Here is a 19,934-nt window from a genome sequence, read left to right on the forward strand (position 1 = left end):
ACTAATTATGAGGTGTTCGCACAATTATTGTTTTTGAGTAAACACGATAACTGGTTTGAGTTGTTGGAGTCTGGAAATTTGTTGGAAGAAATTTTTAAAATGATTCAATTTTGTTTGCTTATTAATAAGGTTTGGGTATATATTAAAGATATATGTGGGATAGTGGGGAGCACTTATCTCACTCCTATTTGGAATAATTCTTTTTTGCACTATTTCTCTAATATCCCTAGTTCTTCATTTTGGATAGGGAAAGGCATTACTCGGGTTAGCCAGATATTTGAAAACGGATCACTTATTAAGTTTCAGGTACTTAAGGAGATATATGGTTTGGATACTTCTCACTGTTTTTTTTATAAACAATTAGAATTTACAAAAATTCACTCTGGGGAGGCACATGGTTTTAAAATTTGTAGTTCGGTTTTGTTCAATAGATTGGTTGCTGATCCGGCATGCAAGAAGTCCCTTTCTTTCATATATAAATCCCTGATTATGGTGGTTCCCTGCAAAGCGACAGACAAATGTTGGTCCAGGTGGAGCAGCTTCTTGGGAGATATAGGTGAGGAGGGGCGTGAGCGGATCCTTGGGAATCTAAATAAGGTATCCCTTTGCGAAGCCCATAAATTTATCCAGTTTAAATTGTTACATTGTGTTTATTCCCCTAGACAATGGGGTAGAATGGGTATTTCAGAAAAAGCTCAATGCCCCAAGTGCAATTTGGAAGATGCTGATATTTTGCATTTGCTTTGGTCCTGTCAAAGTGTTGGGGAGTACTGGAGAGACGTCTGTGATACACTTGATAGTAGGCTTCAATTGAAGATTCCCAGGGATCCACTTACTTTAATCCTGGGGGACTCTAGTGGTATCATGAAACATGAGAAGCTTATTATAAGGGCGTTGTTTTACGCTAGGTTGGTTATTCTCAGAAATTGGATAACAGCAACTCCTCCTTCTGCCCTAGAATGGATTAATGTGGTTAATAAAATCATGTCTTACGAACGAGTTTGGTATTTAAGGAAAAAAAATGGTACTTATAAATTCCAGTGCTTTTGGGGAAAATGGGTTCAGGAGGGATAGTATATTTAATTTTAATTTTTTTTTCCTCTCCCTTTTTTTTTTTTTTTTGTCCAGGGAGGGTGGGGGTTATGTATTAAAGTATTGGTTATGCGCAGGGGATATTAGCTATGTTGTTTGAGTAGGCAGCTTTGTTTGCTGAAATGCTATTGTGTATTTGGTATAATCATGGAAATTTTCATAAATAAATATAAATTAAAAAAAAAAAAAAAACTGTCTACCAGCCACGCAGAGTCAGAGGGGTCCGCTATATATGCTCTCTCAAGCATAGCACATTTCATCTCGAGATCGCACTCCTCTGCGTCGCTCACCTTCTTAATTTATGAGATGGAAGATTGTAAACACCCTAAGATATGCCTTAAGAGTTTCCCATAGAACCAGTTTTTTCTCGTATTCATAATTTAACTGTAAGAACACTGGTAATTGATCAGGTATGCGATCATTGGCTGTAAGTAATGTAAGCCAAAAGGGGTTTAATTTCCAGTTTAGCATGCTCCGATCAGGGGGGCCTAAGGTGAGGACTAGAGGAGAGTGATCCAAAATGGATCTGGTGAGAAGTTATATCAGCAATCCTAGAAACAAAGGACGGATTACCTAAAATATAGTCAATACGGGAGAGTGTCATCCGCCCCACAGTAAAACAGGAGAACACAGAGGTTGGGTGGAAAGGGCGATACGCGTCTAACCAGCCAAGCTCAGACAACAGTTAAGCAAAGGTGGAAGAAGAGGTAAGCAGGGAGGGATCAGCTCCATGTTTGTCATAGTAGGGGCTCCATTATAGGTGATATCTTGCAGCTGTCTCGCCAGCCGTAGAACCAGATCCCTGTCATTGCAATTAACATTCTAGCAAGGAGAGGACGTGGTGGGGATCCCGGTGGTAAAGGTCTGGTTGGGACCCTATGGGCACGTTCAACAGCAAAGGAGGTAGAAAATGAGGCATTAGGAAACAAGTCCTTGAGCCACTGCTCCACAAACTTGCCAGGTCTGTTCCCTCTGAGCGTTCAGGCAGGCCAATAAATATCAAATTATTACGCCAGAGGCGGTTTTCCAAGTCATCCGCCTTCTTTTTCCAGGCGTCATTAGATTTCTCTAGGGCTTGTATGGCAGCCGGTAATGGTGCAGTTCTGTCAATATCTGAGATAGGGTCCTCAGCATGACAGACCCTGTATCTCAGGTTCTGAAAGTCCTGCCTCAACAAGCTAAGCAGGTCAATCTTCACCTCCTCTAACATACCTGGTCAAGGATGCCTTGCATCCAGTAATGGCCGCCAATAGCTCCCTTAATGTGGGCTCTGTAGGTTCCTCCTGCACGTCCTCATCAGTATGCTGCGGATCAGAGGAGTGCTGCTGTGCGGGGACTTGTTGCTGGCGGGAGCTGTGCTGTGGAGAAGGGCCGGTGGCATCTTGGCAATTCGTGCAGGCGCACGCCTGCAGCTTTTCCGCCGCTGCCGGCATCTTATTAGGGCACATGGCTCTCCGGGTAGCAGAGCGGGACCTGAGACGCTGCAGTAAGCCGGGGGAAGCCAGGATGGTATCAGGATGCTGATAACACTGGACTCTGCACGGAGCTACCGCTACATGCGACTGTCCGCTCCGGCGCTCAAGCCACTCTCCCCCCCCCCCCAAATACTTGACAAGCTTATTGAAGCAAATTCCTAAATGCCAATAAATGCAGTAAAGCCTGTTTGATACGTGCATAATTGCATAAAAATGGTCTCTTGTGGATGTGGCCCTTACAAAACAAAGGGTACAAAAAAACTATGTGTAATGAAATCAGCAAAAATACTGCATACAAAAACACTGCTGAAAATTCTTCATTTAGCATCTCTAAATGTACAAAGACCAAGTTGGAAATGTTATATGCCTTCATAAAACGTGTTTTTAGGCCACATTTAAAACTGTGATGATGGGTATAGGTCTAATGATTTGTGATATTACATTCCGAAGAATCAGTGTAGCATAAGCAAAGTCTTGGAGAGAGTAATGCAAAGTTTGGATTAGGGGAGTTGATAGCTTTAGATCAGTAGCAAAGCACACAGCATGTTAAAGATGGTAGACAATGATGAGAGGTGATGTAGGGAGGTGCAGCATTGTCAAGATCTTTGTTGGTGAAATTGAGGAGTTTAATTTGTATTCTGAAAGGAATAGGCATTAACTACTGTGACTAGCACAGGGGGAAGGCATCAGTTTAGTGGCTTAGACAGGAAGATTTTGTGGTGTAGGTGAAGATCATAAAAGGGATAGATCTGTGTCTAGCCCAAGAATAGCAGGTATGCTACCTAGGTGTTCTGGTGCTACTAAACACTGAAATGGATATGTCTGGTTAAGGTTGGTTAGTAGATGGATGTGAAATACAAGAAGTTTGGTTTTAGAAGTCAGAACTTGGCATGCTAAAATTATGCTGTAAACAGGATTTATTGGAAAAGCAATCCACAGTGACAATAATATGTTATACAATTACAATATTATCAAGAAACAAGCAAAATGGCAAAACATCAGACATAGCCAGACTGATATTTGTCAGAATACCTACATTTTTCCAAACCGCAAATGTGCATATACAGTGGCTTGCAAAATTATGTACCCCCTTAGCGTTATACCTATTCTTCCATTACAACCTGTGTTTAAATGTTGTTTTTTTTAACCCTTCAGGACATGCAAATTTTTGATTTCGCGCCTTCGTTTTTTTCCTCCTTGTGTTTAAAAGGCTGTAGCACTTCCTTTTTTTCACATACAGACCCTTATAAACCCTTACTTTTTGTGACACTAATTGTACTTTGCAATGACAGACTTAATTTTTCCATATAATATGCTGCGAAACCGGAAAAACAATATTTGCGCAGTGCCCTATGGTAAAACTGACATGTTATCTATGTTCCTCAAGTCAGTACGATTACGATATGTAACTTGTATAACTTTTCTTTTATTTGACGGCTTTTAAAAAATTAAAACCTTTTTAAAAATATAAATGCTAATTAAAATTGCTCTATTACAATGCTTATAACGCTTTTATCCTTTGTTCTATAGGGCTGAGTGACAAGTAATTTTTTTGCGCCATGATTTGTACTTTCTATCAGTACCTTGAATGCAAATATGCAACTTTTTGATCGCTTTTTATTAAAATTTTTCTGGATTTGATGCGACCAAAAATGCGCAATTTTGCACTTTGGCAGGTTTTTGCGCTTACGCCATTTACCGTGCGAGACCAGGAATATGGTAATTTAATAGTTTGGGCGATTACACACACGGCAATACCAAATATGTATGTTTGTTTTATTTATGAAAGGGAGATGATTAAATTTTTTTTATTAGGGGAGTTTTTTTTTTTTATTAATTTAAAAAAACGTTTTTTTTTTTGTTTTTTTATTACACAGTAATTTGAAGTCTCCTGGGGGACTTCTATACACACAGCATTGATCTCCCATTTTGATCAATGCTGCGTATATAATAGAGCACTGATCCATTGAGGCCCGGGCAGGTAAGTTAAAACGTATCGTCCCTCCGCAATCGCGCGCGCGGGGGGAGGGGGGTGGGGTTCTGGCCACTACACCACACCACTAGAGATGAGCGAACTTGCCGGATTTCTGGTTCGTATGAACCAAAAATCTCGGCATCTGATTCCCGCTGTCTGCTTGCTCCGTGCAGCGGGTGGATACAGCGTAAGGAACGCCTGGAAAACTGGGATATTTTCATTGGCTGTATCCCAGTTTTCTAGGTGTTCCTTATGCTGTGTCCACCCGCTGCATGGAGCGAGCAGACAGCGGGAATCAGACGCCGAGATTTTTGGTTCATACGAACCAGAAATCCGGCAAGTTCGCTCATCTCTACACACCACACCACCAATGATGGGGACGAATAGCCATTTAGATGCATCTAAATGGCTAGCGAGCGCGGCGATCAGACAGCGCCCGCTAATGGCCATGGTCCCGGGCTTTTATTAGCACCCGGGATCGCAGCGGTTCAGAGCGGGGTCGCCGCGCTGTCTCTTTCTGAACTCTCCTACCCGACCGAGGGCGTACAGTTATATGTTGGCACGTGCATTTGTATTCACCCCTTTTGGATTTGGATCCCCCCACTAGACCACCAGGTATGGAGATGAGCAAGTATTTAGAAGCAGCTGTCAACTTTGACAGCTGCTTCTAAGTACTTAATTAGCGGGCACGGCGATCGGACCATGCCCGCTAATAGCCGCAATCCCGGGCTACATGCGGCATCCGGGATCGCGGCAGTTTAGAGCGACCCCCACTCTGAACTCCCATAGCGGCACCAGGATGTTCAGTAATGTCCTGGTGCAGCTATGGGTTAAGCAAGAGGCGTCACCAACCAAACAACGCTATGAAAACAAGGGGATCTCCAAACAAGTCGGGGGCTAAGTGAAACGAGCAACGGGTCTTGTATGAGATCCTTTGTGTCGTCTTTTGTGTAGCCACTACAACTAATGCAAAGTACAGAAATGCGAACTTTCAATATAAAACGAGCTAGAATAGAGAGAGACACCACAAAACGCTATCACTCTGGATATTGTGCTGCAGGCAATGGGGTTACACTTATACTTTAGTCATGAGCACTGGAAACTCTTGAACCATGTTCAGGGATGTGTTGAGATATTTGACTGGGGGAATGGAGCTGTGCTGGGTGAATTGCACACTGTGTTTTATGGAACCTTTTAGGACATTTTCCATTCAAATAAACAACTTTCTCATATGGTATTGCTGCATTCATTTGACTCTTTCACATTGCGAACAAAGTTTTGCAGAGGAGAATACAGTGGTAGTTAGTCCACTCCTCTTCGCTAAATTGGCCAAATAGGCAAATCAGTGGGGCAACTGGTAAACGGTAGATACTGTATGGATATAACTTTAGACATGTCAACATGTGCCAAAAATTGACTGGACTATGCTGCCATTTAGGCCACATTGAAGCTAGGGATACACCCCATACAACATTAGAACAAGAGGGTTAGGTATTCCTGTAGAATAATATATAGCTGGATCCTGATTAATAATATACTGTATAGTAACTGGATTAGTTTAATATTTACAGCAGGTGATAAAAATCTGTGGGATTCAAGGAAAGACTCGTAACCCATGTCATCTAGATTGGGAATAAGGGTTCTCCATTTTTTCCAATGAAGGCAGGGTAGTTTTGGCAACTGTGACTCTATTAAGGTGGGAGTAAATTATTGTGACCAGACTTCCAGGGCCCTGAGATCTAATAATGTACCTATAAAGGGGTATAAATCTGACTGGTAGTAATCCCCACTGCTGTCTTCAAGTGGGTTATCATTAGGTTAGACCACACAGGAGACTAGTGGAGTGCCTTTAAACCTTCAGATGGTCTTGGCAGCCAGCCAAGCTTGTTGTGCCGCTCTGTGTATCGGAAGCAAGGGTAATGGGGGAGCTGTAGAGACCTCAAACAGCTGCAAATACTTAAGGCGGGCGTTGAGAAAAGTCATTGGTCAGGGTGAGGAGGGAGATTTTCAACAGATATTGGCTTATGTCCACCTAGGAGACTTAGTTTTGAGGTGTATAACTCCTCATAAAAGTGAGTAAAGATGTCAAGAATGTCCATGCTCCTTGTAGCCATCTCACCAGAGGCATCTCTTAACTGTACAATTGCAGTGGAGGCAGTATTTTGGTGGATAAGATACGCAAGCAGGCTGTTGGATTGGTTACCCTTCTCCAGATATTTTTGGTTAGTGAAAAACAACCTGTGATTAGCCTTCTAATAGAGGAGATTCAAATACTGCTTCCAGGCAAGCAACCAGGCATAGTTATGGTCACTCGATAGCCGGGTGATAAACTGTGTCTCAAGGCACAAATACTTAGAAGCATGCAGATAATTAGAAGCAAAGCAAGCTGCCATGTGTATCATAGCTAGAGAGGCAAGTGGTGGAAGAAAGAGGCCTAAAATCATTGTGGGGATATGCATAAGGTGGCAAGAGCTACACTCTCAGCTCCCCCCCCCGCCTTTCATGTGGTGTATGCCAGAAGCGGTCTTGGACTTAAAGGAGAAGTCCGGCCAAAATTATTTTTTTATATGTTATTACTTATGAAAAGTTATATAATTTTCTAATGTACATTAATTATGGGAAATGCTTATATACTGTTATTTCCCTTAATTTAGTGTATCAGGAATTGTTAGAATTATCTCAGAAGCAGTGACGTCACGACGAAAGGTGTAATTCCTATGGAGTGTCCAGCAGGGGGCGCTCTTTATATAGAAGTCAATGAGTACCATTGACTTCTATATATATAGTGCGCCCCTGCTGGACACTCCATAGGAATTACAGTGTATGTAATGTTATGTTATGCACTGTACTTTTGGGGACTTCATGAATACATTTATAGAATCCTTTGGGGAGCAAGTGTCCTTGCTCCCCAAAGTATCCCATAAATGTATTCAATGAATAGATTTGCAGGGCACCGAGCAGGGAGGGAGAGGAGTGTCATCTACCTCCCCCCTCCCTGCTCGGTGCTGGGAACATATACAAAGTACTACTCCCCCATTATCTGCAGATAATGGGGGAGTAGTACCTGTGCCATGCCTATCACCGCCGCCGCCGCTCACACAGGGACTGCCTCTGACTGCCGCTCAATCCCACCCGCCCGCGCCGCTACTCACTATCCGGCCGGCCACGCCGCTACTCACTATCCCTGACTCCCGCCCGCCCCGTTCCTCACACTATCTGGCCGCCGCTCTCTGCTCATGCATGACTGCCGCGTCAGCCCGCCCCCACCCTGGCCGGGAGCACGGCACTTCCTGGTGTCGCCGGCCGGGGTGGGGGCGGGCTGACGCGGCCGTCATGCATGAGCAGAGAGCGGCGGCCAGATAGTGTGAGGAACGGGGCGTGCGGGCGGGAGTCAGGGATAGTGAGGAGCGGCGCGGCCGGCCGGATAGTGAGTAGCGGCGCGGGTGGGTGGGAGTGAGCGGCAGTCAGAGGCAGCCCCTGTGTGAGCGGCGGCGGTGATAGGCATGATAGGCATAGCACAGGTACTACTCCCCCATTATCTGCAGATAATGGGGGAGTAGTACTTTGTATATGTTCCCAGCACCGAGCAGGGAGGGGGAAGGTAGATGGCACTCCTCTCCCTCCCTGCTCGGTGCCCTTCAAATCTATTCATTGAATACATTTATGGGATACTATGGGGAGCAAGGACACTTGCTCCCCAAAGTATTCTATAAATGTATTCATGAAGTCCCCAAAAGTACAGTGCATAACATTACATACACTGTAATTCCTATGGAGTGTCCAGCAGGGGCGCACTATATATAGAAGTCAATGGTACTCATTGACTTCTATATAAAGAGCGCCCCCTGCTGGACACTCCATAGGAATTACACCTTTCGTCGTGACGTCACTGCTTCTGAGATAATTCTAACACTTCCTGATACACTAAATTAAGGGAAATAGCAGTATATGAGCATTTCCCATAATTAATGTACATTAGAAAATTATATAACTTTTCATAAGTAATAACATATAAAAAAATAATTTTGGCCGGACTTCTCCTTTAACTGTAACTTGGCCATCTTCTCCCATACATGGCAGCCACGAAGTAGGTTGGGTTACTTATGGAGCAGATAGGGAGTGGGAAAGGAGGAAAAGGCAGGAATCCTCAGTAGAGCTATATTCAGTGCACGTCTAGTCTCTCTGCAGTGCAAGCCACACTCCATGTATAGGAATGTGATTGTCTTTATTGTGGGCTACATCATGATTTGATGATTATATACTCAGGAACCTCACATCTTTTCTCAGTCTGTGAACTAGTTTTCTGGAAAAGATTTCATGTTCTGCAAAAAAAAAAAAAAATAATTGTTTTTAATGTGTATCACTCATAAAAATTTTATTAATTTTTTTCGTTTTTACTGTACAGTCTGTACGTCTGTTTGTTCTTTTGCTGGATTGTAAAAACATATCCAAATCTCTGATAATCCCACGGAGCACCATCATATCCATTGTCATATACAGATATGGTACCACAACAAACCTGCCAAGAAAGGACCTCCCACCAAAACTCTCAGACTGGGCAAGGTGGGCATTAATAAGACAGCACAGAAACCAAAGGTAACCCTAAAGGAGCTACAGAGTTCCAAAGCAGAGATTGGACTATCTGTCCATGCGACCACAATATTTTGTGCATTCCATAGAGTTGCGCTTTATAGAAAAGTAACAAGAAAAAAAAGCCTTTACTTACAGCCAAAGATAAGAAGGCCATATATCTTCACCATCAGGTACCAAATTGACCTTTTCCTCCCAAGTTGCGGATGCCTTTCGCTCTTACTATTAAGGTCTTTATGGACTGTCCCTACACAGACCCCTTCTGCTTCAGGACTCCTTCTTTCCTCTATATCCTCTTACCTTTCCTACTCTGGCCTTGCTGCCTTGTCCACTGAGAGTTTTTCTCTGCTCGAATCTCCCATTACATCTGAGGAATGGGATTGGGCGATCAAGTCCTCTTTGTTTGGCAAGGCACCTGGCCCTGACGGGCTTACACTACCCTATTACAAAGCGTTTGGCCCCCTCCTTTGCGATCATTTTCTTTCAGCCTTTAACGCTATCTCTATGGGTTCCCCTTTTACCTTAGACTCCCTCCATGCTCACATTACTGTTATTCCCAAGGATGGCAAAGATCCCTCCCCAATGCCCAAACTACTGGCCTATTTCCCTCTTGAATATTGATCTCAAGTTTTCTTTTCCAGGATGTTTGCCGCTCGCCATACCCCTCTACAACAGCCCATTTTCACTTAGACCAGGCTGGCTTTATGCCCACGCGTGAAGCGCGCGACAATACCACTAGAGCCATTAATGTTATACATTACGTCCGCTCCAAGGCTCCCCCGACTATGCTGATCTTCACGGACGCTAAGAAGGCGTTTGAAAGATTCAGCTGGCCCTTTCTCTTTGCCACACTTCAACATCTTTGTCTTGGCCCTCATATGATGGCAGGGATTGTCTCTCTCTACTCACATCCTTCGGCCCGCGTCTTTGTCAATGGCCTTGTGTTGTCTCCATTTCCCATCTCTAATGGAACGCGACAAGGTTGCCCCCTCTCCCCTCTGATTTTTATCCTGACTCTCGAACCCTTCCTCTGTCATGTGCGCTTGAACCAGAACATTTCAGGGGTTAGGGTAGGCTCTAATGATCAGAAGTAGAGATGAGCGAACCTCGAACATGTTCGAGTCGATCCGAACCGGAACTTTTGACATTTGATTAGCGGTGGCTGCTGAAGTTGGATAAAGCCCTAACGCTATGTGGAAAACATGGATATAGTCATTGGCTGTATCCATGTTTTCCAGACAACCTTAGAGCTTTATTCAAGTTCAGCAGCCCCAGCTAATCATATACCAAACGTTCGGGTTTGGATCGACTCGAATCCGAACCCGGTTCGCTCATCTCTAATCATAAGGTCGCTGACTATCTTCTCTTCTTTCTTACCCAGCAATCTGTCTCTCTTCCTAACCTCCTTTCTGAACTATCAAAATACCAATCCCTTTCTAATTATAAGATTAATCTACAAAAGTCTGAAGCTCTTAATCTTTCTCTTCCTCCCTCCATAGCCTCCTCCCTTGAGTCTTCCTTCCCCTTTTGTTGGTCACGCACTTCCCTGACCTATCTAGGTGTTCAACTTACACCTTCCCCTGCTGATTTATTCAGGTGAACGTTCCTCCTATGCTAAAAACGATCGAGTCAGATTCGCTCAGGTGGCACAAGTGCATTCTCAGTCTCTACCACTACTACTCTTCTGCCCATTTTTCTAGAGTTTTGGACTGGCACTGCCATGCCTCTACTAAGCTATGGGTCGGTCTGGAGATGGCGCTTTCTCCCCTACCCTTGCTTGCTGCTCCATGGATTCCAGCTTCAGCCTGTTTTGTTATACCTCATCCCACTATCACACAGACTTTACAAATCTGTCCCCCTGTTACTTGAGCGCTAGCTCACTCCCTGACTTGTGGGCACTCTTATTCTCTAGTTTTAAGGAGCTGTGGTTTTACAACTTAGTAGATCTGTGCTGATTTAGTACTTTATATGTGCATTTCTTCTGTTGACTTGTGTTAACTGATTGGAACCTTGCACCGACCGGTGCCACTTGTTATGCCTGTATATATATATGTATATTTTATTTTTTTATTTTTTTGGGGGGGGGGAGGAATTATTTAAAAAAAAAAAATTTTTTTAAAGGCTTAACATCTGTTTGCCAAAAGGCATGTGGGAGACTCCCAAAATGTATGGAGGATGGTGTTGAACTTTTGGCCACCAAGGAAAATGCTGTGTGGTGCAGAATAAACACATCTCACCAACACAAAAACATGATCCCCACAGTGAAACATGAGGGTGTCAGCAGTATGCTGTGGGAATGTTCAGCAGCAGGGATAGGAAACTGAGCAGGGAAGATGGATGGTGCTAAATACAGGGATATTCTTAAGCAAAATCTGTACAGAACAGATGTTCTATTTTATTTATTTTTTTGGTATTCTTTTTTATAAATATAGTGTTGCTTTTTTTCCTTTGCTAATAATAAATTATATTGTCTCTATTCATATATTTTGTATGTGCTATATTTGCTCCCCCCCTCTTTTATTTTATTTCCATTGCTTACCTAATAGTAGGCACATGTGCACTGTGTGCAACATTGACATACTAGCTTAACCCTTACACTGCAGTCTATGGCTACGTTCACACAGAGCAAAAGGGGCGGATTACGCAAGGAAATATTTCCGCCTGAAATCAACTGACGCTGAATTCCGAGCAGAATGTAAGCAGAATCCCTGCGTATTCCGCTAGGAAAGTGTTCAGCTCGTAATCAGCTCTTGACAAATTCAGTGCGGAATACTCGAGGAATCCGCGCTGAATCCGCATGCATTCAGCGCTGAAATTCAGCGAATATTTTTTTGCGAGTAAACTAGACTATACCAGAATATATACTAGAATCCTCCCCCCCCCCTTTTTTCCCCATTTCCGCGCTGATTCAGCGCGTAATTTCCGCTTGTATTCCGCGCTGAAACAGAAAATCAGAGCCCCATTGGTTTGTATAGGCTTCCGCTAGCGGAAGAATGAACATGTTCATTCTTCTGTCGGAAAGCGGTTTAGTTCAGTGCGGAAATCCCACCGTGTGAACTGCAGAGCAGAATTTCCATTTAACACAATGGAAATGAGCTCTGCACCTATTTTAACGGCTGAAATTTCAGCGCTGATTCAGCGCAGAAATTCAGCTGCTTTTGCTCTGTGTGAACGAGCCCTATAACAGAGATAAAACTAGCCGTATAAGAGAGAATTTATAATAAAACCTCACCACCAAGAACTTGCATACCACTGCATTCTCGCTACAAGCCACTATAATGTATCTAAATATTTGTTCAGCGCACTGAATCAGTGTCTCCAATGGGCACAATCAATTGGCAGACCGTATCCACATAGATAAGTTTATGTATGATCATAGATAGAGATGAGCAAATCTACAGTAAGAATGAAGCGAATTGCTTAGTTCCTATCTGTATTCTGCTCATGGATTTGCGGGCTTTGAAGTCTGCTCCGTTCCATGCCGCTCCTCACCAGATGCTGGGAAAAGATTGGTTTAGTCCTGGGAAACTTCTTCCAGTTTTCCAGGACTGGATCAATATTTTCCCAGCACCTGTGGAGGAGCCGCTTGGAACGGAGCAGACTTCCAAGCAGGCAGATCGATGAGCGGAATACAGATAGGAACGAAGCAAAGTACTTTGTTCCTATTGTAGATTCACTCATCTCTTGTCATAGTCATAGGGTGCCTATTATCATGTGGGAGGATGAATCGTCCACCCACGAGTTGCTTTCATTACATTCTTTGCATTGTGACACATGCATCCACACCCTTTCTGAAACATATATAATGAAATATAGGGCTGGACGGCACTGTGTGGCTCTGTGGCTCAAACTGGTGCTTCAACCTCAGTGGACGGACTCCAGGACCACCTTAGTAGTACAATAAAGTCGAGAAGAGGCAGCACTCCAGTATTCAGTGAAAAAAAAAAATTTTTATTCACCCATCGATGTGCAACGTTTCGATCTTGAAAAAGATCTCATTGGGAGATCGAAACATTGCACATCGATGGGTGAATAAATCATTCTTTTTTTACTGAATACTGGAGTGCTGCCTCTTCTCGACTTTAATATATAATACATACACACATACACATATATATCATGTTTTCCAGGGCTGCATCCAACTTCAGCTACCACTATTGAAATGCTAAACAATCGGGCCCGAGCATTCTTGAGTTGCACTTATCTCTAGTTAACACTAATCCCTTGCTTACTGTTTTTTTAAGTGCAACAGGAGGCATCTATCCACTGACATATTTTCCATAATGCTACTGTAATAGACGATGTCTAAGCATAGCACATACAACACACAAGTCTACACCAACTTCGTAGAGCTGTGTACTGTAGCCACTGCTCAAGATGTTGCTCTGGCACATTTCTAGTTTAAGTCTTTGGCATTGACTACAGCTGTACATTAACTTAAAACAAAAATGTCTGTTACTAATACAGTAGGCAAAAGCTAATGTAGTGCACATTCATGTTTTATTTAAACTAAGCTGATTCTTAGCTCTGTGTACTTAAAAATTATTTCCTAAATTCTTGAAGATTTGCGTACCAAGGATTACTTGCAGATCTTGAGTGCCAAACTGTTCTTTAACTAGTGCACGGTTTTCCTGTGTCCAACTGTAAAGGCCCTATTACATGGGCCAATCTGAAGGAGCCAACGAGTGCCAACCTGTCAAATCACCGCTCACTTGCTCTTCGTTCCCCACTTGCTGCCAGCGCTATCACGTGCAGTGGGGAGCCACGGAAGGGGATCTACAGATTGTCCAGTGAGCCTATAGGACATAGCAGCGGTCGGCTGCCACCTTCGCCACTCCTGTTATACGGAGCTACGGCTAGCAGACAGTTATCATTCTAAAAAAAAATTAACAAGTTGAAAGACAAGGATCAACAAGCTGATGATTGCCTTTTATCAGGAGCTTAACGCTTGGTGCAATAGAGGCTTTAGGCATGGTCACATTCATTTGATTGAAATATTATTGTCATGTGTCTTGGATGTGCCATCAATGTGCAGTCAGTCCCAGGAGCAAAGTAGCAGACATAGAATATTGACAAGGGTGTTGTGTATGGAAAAGGCCAAAAAGGTGGCAATACCTTACCCAGTATCACACTGATAGAACATCCTAGGTAGTCAGTCACATAAAAACTATATCATTATGGAAATTGTATGGTCACTTACCTTTTGTCTTTCCAGCATTGTAAAGTCAACAATGATTGGGTGAAACTGGGAACTTTGTATCTTGCTGTCTGTACAGGATGTGAAAACCTAACTACCCTTAAGAACTTCTCAAGATGCGTTGCTGGAGCACTTATAAACGATTCAATCATTGATAGGCCAGAAATTCCTTTTTGTGAATTTGCAGATGCTGGTAAGTGTACATAGAATATTCTGAACTCACTAAGAAAATGTTTTTCCTATTGTATGTTTTGCTTTCATTAATTGCATGCAACCTGCTGAATAGTCTGTCTTTTTTAGTTTTTTTTTTTTTTGGCGTTTGAGAATTCTGTTTTGCATAATCACAAATGTTTGTTTTGCAGTATTTAAAAATCCGCAGATTGATAATATAAAAAAAAATATTCTGGGAATGATTGGAATTTCTGTCATGTTCTTTTATCATCATAAAGAACTATGGCTTAAGGTATGTGTAGAAAGTAGTAAAAACAATTTATAGTTCATAATTATATTTATGAATAGTATCGTTGATTTACATATTTTATTTGATTCATTTTGATGTATCTTTTATTGTGTCCATCCCCCTTTTTGTCATTCCACTAGTTTTGGTAGTATAGATGCAAATTACTGATAGTTGGACCTCACCAGCTATCCTTTTCCTGGAATAATATGCAAGCATGGTGTCCCACTGCGATCTTGCAGTAACGTCTTTTTCAATTTGTTTTGCAATTTACAGAAATCGGTCTTAATAAGTGCATTATCATTATGGAGATGTAAATCTTTATCCAAATAGAACTGTCATGGGAGTACACAGTTCTAATTTAAAGGACTGTTCCATTCTAAAGTGGTTTTAAGTTGTTAACTAGGTGAAGGGACAACCACTGAGACCCCTCATCGATAACAGAACGTTTCCTGGATCAGCAATCACGCTAAAGCCCATCAATCACAAACAAGGCAGACTGTACTAGTAGAGTGCCAGTTCTGCAGCTCAGTGCATTATCCTATAATTTTCTCTTTCATAAAGGGGTATTCCCCTGAGAGCCAAAAAAATTAAATGCTCTTAAACCTAGTTGGTCTTACCAAGTATTTTAAACTTTCTAGCCGCCATTCCTTAGAAGGGTGATCAGTGGCCGGTGGCTGAGCTCCGGGCAGGGTGGGGGAGAAGGGTGATTGTCGGCAAGTGGCTGTGCTCCAGGTGGGGGAGGAGGTTGATCGGCGGCCAGTGGCTGAGCTTCGAGCAGGGTGGAAGGTGGGTGATCGCGGCAGGCGGCTTAGCTCGAGGCAGGGGGGAGGAGGGTGATCCCTGTGGTGGCCGCTAACTGAGCTCCGGGGGAAGCAGAGTATTGTCCTATCCAGGGAGTGTACAGCTGCATCTTCTCCCATCCAGTGGGTTACAGTGCCACTCCTGACGCACCTGATCCCATCCAGGTGGTGAAAAGCACTAAGCACATCCAACAGCCTCATCCCTGTCACCAAGTGTAGAGAAAGGAATGCGACTGCTGGATACCCCTTGGATGGGATCGGCTGCAGCAGGAGCGGCGCTGTACACCACCTGGATGGGATTGTCTGGGGCAGGAGCAAAGCTGTACACCCCCCAGATTGGAGAAGATGCGGCAGGAGCGCCACTGTACATGTCAGTGGAAAAGACTGCCCCAGTTTACTAGTAACCTCAGCAGCTGCCAGGGCAGGAGGCAGGATGCTCAGCTCCTCCTGAGATAAGTGCTTCTCCTCCCCAGTGCTGCAGAGACTGGAGTGATGATCAGGGAAAGGCATGGCCCACTGACATCACATGCCCTCTCTGTTCAGTGGGCAGCGTTAGAAGCGCTAATCCAGCCCACTAAAGAGAGGGAGGACACGTGATCTCCAAAACTGGCCAGGAGTAAGGCGTGACGGAGTGGATTCCATTTAGCTCATTTTAAGCATCCAGAGGGAGTGAGTCTACATAAAAAGCAATAAAAGGGTGCAAAAGCCATAATTACTTACAATATTACATAGAGCGCTATGAGTGGGCTATTTGTTAATGTAAAAATTATTTTGGGAAGAATAAAAGGTGCATTGTCATTGTGGAAGCAGAATTCTACGGAATTCTTGTGGATAATTTGCCACGGATTCCGCCACTTGTCCCCGCGCGCTCCCACTTTACTCTCCGCCTGTCCCATTGACTCCGTTCTATGGTCAGGTAGATTCTGCCATCCACCCAGGCAGAGGGCGGAATCCGTCTGGCCATAAAATGGAGTCTATCAAACTGGTGGAACTTTTAAAATGTAAAAAAAAATTATTAATAATAATGAAATTTTAAAAAGTTAAAATGTTCAAAAAAAATCATCCCCTAATTTAAATCGCATCCCTTTCCCATTTTGCAAATAAAGCTGATATTGTTGGATATGTCTGTATTTCCATATTTATTAGAAACCGCTTTTATTCTCCTGTGCAAAAAGATGTGCTTAGGGCTGGAATACCAGTGCCTTTACACTCTGTACTGGGGAATATTAAAGCACAGACGGATACATGACAGGTACTAATGTGCTTTTTAGCTTTAAAGCGACTCTATACCCACAATCTGATCCCCCCTCCCCAAGCCCCTTGTACCTTCGGATAGATTCTTTTAATCCAAGATCTGTCCTGCGGTCCGTTTGGCAGGTGATGCAGTTATTGTCCTAAAAAAGCAACTTTTAAACTTGCAGCCCTGTGCCCAACGGCTGGGGCTTAGAATATCTGTGCCCTAACTTTGCACCACCTCTCCGTCCCTCCTCTCCACCCTCATCATCATTAGGAATGCCACTGGAACTTTTTCTCCTTTCTGAACATTGCACAGGTGCCTTGACGATCCAGCCCATGTTCAGTATTCACACAGCTGATGCGTAGGAGACAAATCTGCCTGGAGCATTCCTAATGATGAAGAGGGTGGGGAGGAGGGAGAGAGCGGTTGTGCCAGCCTAATCCATACACAATCTAAGCCCCGACCGTTGGACCCGGGGCTGCCAGTTTAAAAGTTGTTTTTAAGGACAGTAACTGCATCACCTGCCGAACGGACCCCAGGACAGATCTTGGATTAAAAGCAGCTATCCAAATGTACAAGAGGTTTGGGAGGGTCAGATTGTGGGTACAGAGTCGCTGTAACTGCTGTCTGCATGAATTGCAACTGACAGATACACAAGTTACACATTTTTGAACGTACAAAAATAAAATAAGCAACGTAAGTAAAGAATTACATATTGCATGTCTGTATTATCGTAAAAATTAACGTTTTTTTTTTCTTTTTTTACGCTACAATTTTTTTTAGTACAAAAATTTTAAAAAGTACTTTTTCAAAAACAAAGTTTTTAATAAAATTTTCCATTGTTTAAAGTGTCACTGACACCACCTTTGTGCATTTAGACATCTCTACACAGATGTGATGGGTAAATTTAGCGGTTTTCATACCTTAAGTGGGCGGGACCTTGCGGCATTAGCACCACTTAGCCCCGCCCACAATGCCACAGTTGCCCCCGCCCCCTCGCCTGCCATTGGAACAGGCTGGCTGAAAGGTCTAGACCCCACCCCCTTTAAGTCGGCCAACCAATGGGTGCCAAGGGGCGGGGCCAACGGTGCAGTTGTGGGCGGGGCTAAGTTGCGCTAATGCCGCAAGGTCCCGTCCACTTAACTCAATCTGCAGTTGATAAAAGATGACTTTTTACTTGAACAAGCACCATGACGTATGATATCAAATAAGGTATGAAAACAGCTAAATTTACCCATTACACCTGTGTAGAGATGTCAAAATGCGCAAAGGAGGTGACAGTGTCACTTTAAGCATACAGTGTATACAAAGAATTAAGGAAAGTCCATGTACAACAATAATAATCCTCACACTTCAAGGATTTCCACAGTCCTTGGTAGCCCCCAACAATGTGTCTTGCCAAAAGGTAGCAACCAAGGGGCAGGTGTAAAGGTCATGGTATAAGTCAGTCAAGGCTTCATCACATTTTGGGCATGCTGTGATTCTGTCAGGGTGTAGGGGAAGGTTTGGAAAGCTGAAACCTTAGGCAGCGTGGTGCATTATTCTGAACTGGGACTCCCTCTACTGTTCATTTATTATCACAGCTCAAAGGGTGCCTCTACACAGAGAGACTTATCTGACAGATATTTGAAGCCAAAGCCAGAAATGTATTTGAAAAGAGGAAAAATCTCTATCTTTTCTTTATAACCTGTTCTCTGTGTATAGTCTGTTCCTGGCTTTGGCGTCAAAAATCTGTTGGATAAATCTCTCTTTGTAAAGGCACCCTAACGGAACCCCAGCCCTAAAAAATTTGGGATCCTAGCTCTGGTAGTGGCAACTTATCCTCCCAATATTTAAATAAAGTTGAAGTTAGCCCTTTAGTGGCTGCATTGCGTAACGTAACATACAAGAAAGAGAGTGCATCAGTGTAGCCACCGTTGCGTATGGAGAATCTAATTGCTTACTAAGATTTTCCAACCGTGCAGACAGAAAGCAAGTAAACATTCTTAAAAATGCAAATCATAATTCTTTAGGGTACAAACCCAAACACCATATACGCAGCAGATAGGCAACAAATACGCAGCAGATTTGATGGTTTAGATTTGATGCTGTGTTCAGTTATTATAGTGCTTGAAAAGTTCTTCCTTCTTCCTTCCTTCTTTCTTCTTCCTTCTTTCTTCTTTCTTCTTCCCCTTCTTCTTTCTTCTTCCCCTTCTTCTTTCTTCTTTCTTCTTCCCCTTCTTCCTTCTTCCTTCTTCTTTCTTCTTCCCCTTCTTCTTTCTTCTTTCTTCTTCCCCTTCTTCCTTCTTCCTTCTTCTTCCTTCTTCCTTCTTCTTTCTTCTTCCCCTTCTTCCTTCTTTCTTCTTTCTTCTTCCTTCTTTCTTCTTTCTTCTTCCTTCTTTCTTCTTTCTTCTTCCAATAGGAACTCTAAGGTCTCGTCATGCATTGTATCACACCATCCACAGTCACATGTCCACTATTGGCCAATAGAAGATGTAATATATGGAAGGTCCTTAACGATTTTGTCTCACTGACATGAGTAAGATTGCCATGGTAACCGAGCAATTGTCTTGCCATTATAAGTAGCAGAGGTCAGTCAGTAAAATAGCAGAGCTGAGGCAGCCATGTAGCAGGTACGGGATCCAAGCTGCTCTTAAAGGGACGGTACCCAAGCCGCTCTTAAAGGTCCGGTACCCAAGCCGCTCTTAAAGGTCCGGTACCCAAGTCGCTCTTAAAGGGACCCAAGCCGCTCTAAATAGGTCCCTTTAAGAGCGAACTAAGTACCTGTAAGAGCGACCCGGGTCCCTTTAAGAGCAATCTGGATCCCTTGAGGGGGTAAATGGGTCCCTTTAAGAGCGAAATATGTCCCTTTAAGAGTGACCTGGGTCCCTTTAACCTCTTAAGGACCCATGTCGTACCGGTACGTCATGGATCACTGTCACTTAAGGACCCATGACGTACCGGTACGCGGGACCTTTAAGAGGGCGCCGCGGACCGGCCGCATGCGATCGGGAGAGATGGCCTGCAGAAATACACTGCAGGCCATCTCTCCCTGTCGGCATGGGGGGTTGTTAACCCCCCCCATGCCGACAATCGCCGCTATTGGCTTATCAGTGCAGATCAGCCAAT

The 19,934-nt window shown here is 43.5% G+C and overlaps 1 protein-coding gene across 10 annotated transcripts in view; it reads left to right on the forward strand.

Annotated features, from left to right (window-relative positions):
- The window catches only part of TOPAZ1 (testis and ovary specific TOPAZ 1), a 161,853-nt gene that overhangs the window by 118,611 nt on the left and 23,308 nt on the right, over positions 1-19,934 (forward strand). For 9 of the 10 annotated variants that reach the window (XM_069958618.1, XM_069958619.1, XM_069958616.1 and 6 more), the window contains 2 exons: positions 14,348-14,522; positions 14,692-14,792. In XM_069958618.1, coding sequence (XP_069814719.1) covers positions 14,348-14,522; positions 14,692-14,792 — 276 coding nt within the window. Of the gene's footprint in view, positions 1-14,347; positions 14,523-14,691; positions 14,793-19,934 lie in introns of those variants that run through there. The other variant, XM_069958615.1, reaches the window with a different exon arrangement.

The sequence above is a fragment of the Dendropsophus ebraccatus genome, chromosome 2 (assembly GCF_027789765.1).
Source record: "Dendropsophus ebraccatus isolate aDenEbr1 chromosome 2, aDenEbr1.pat, whole genome shotgun sequence".
Lineage (NCBI taxonomy): Eukaryota > Metazoa > Chordata > Amphibia > Anura > Hylidae > Dendropsophus > Dendropsophus ebraccatus.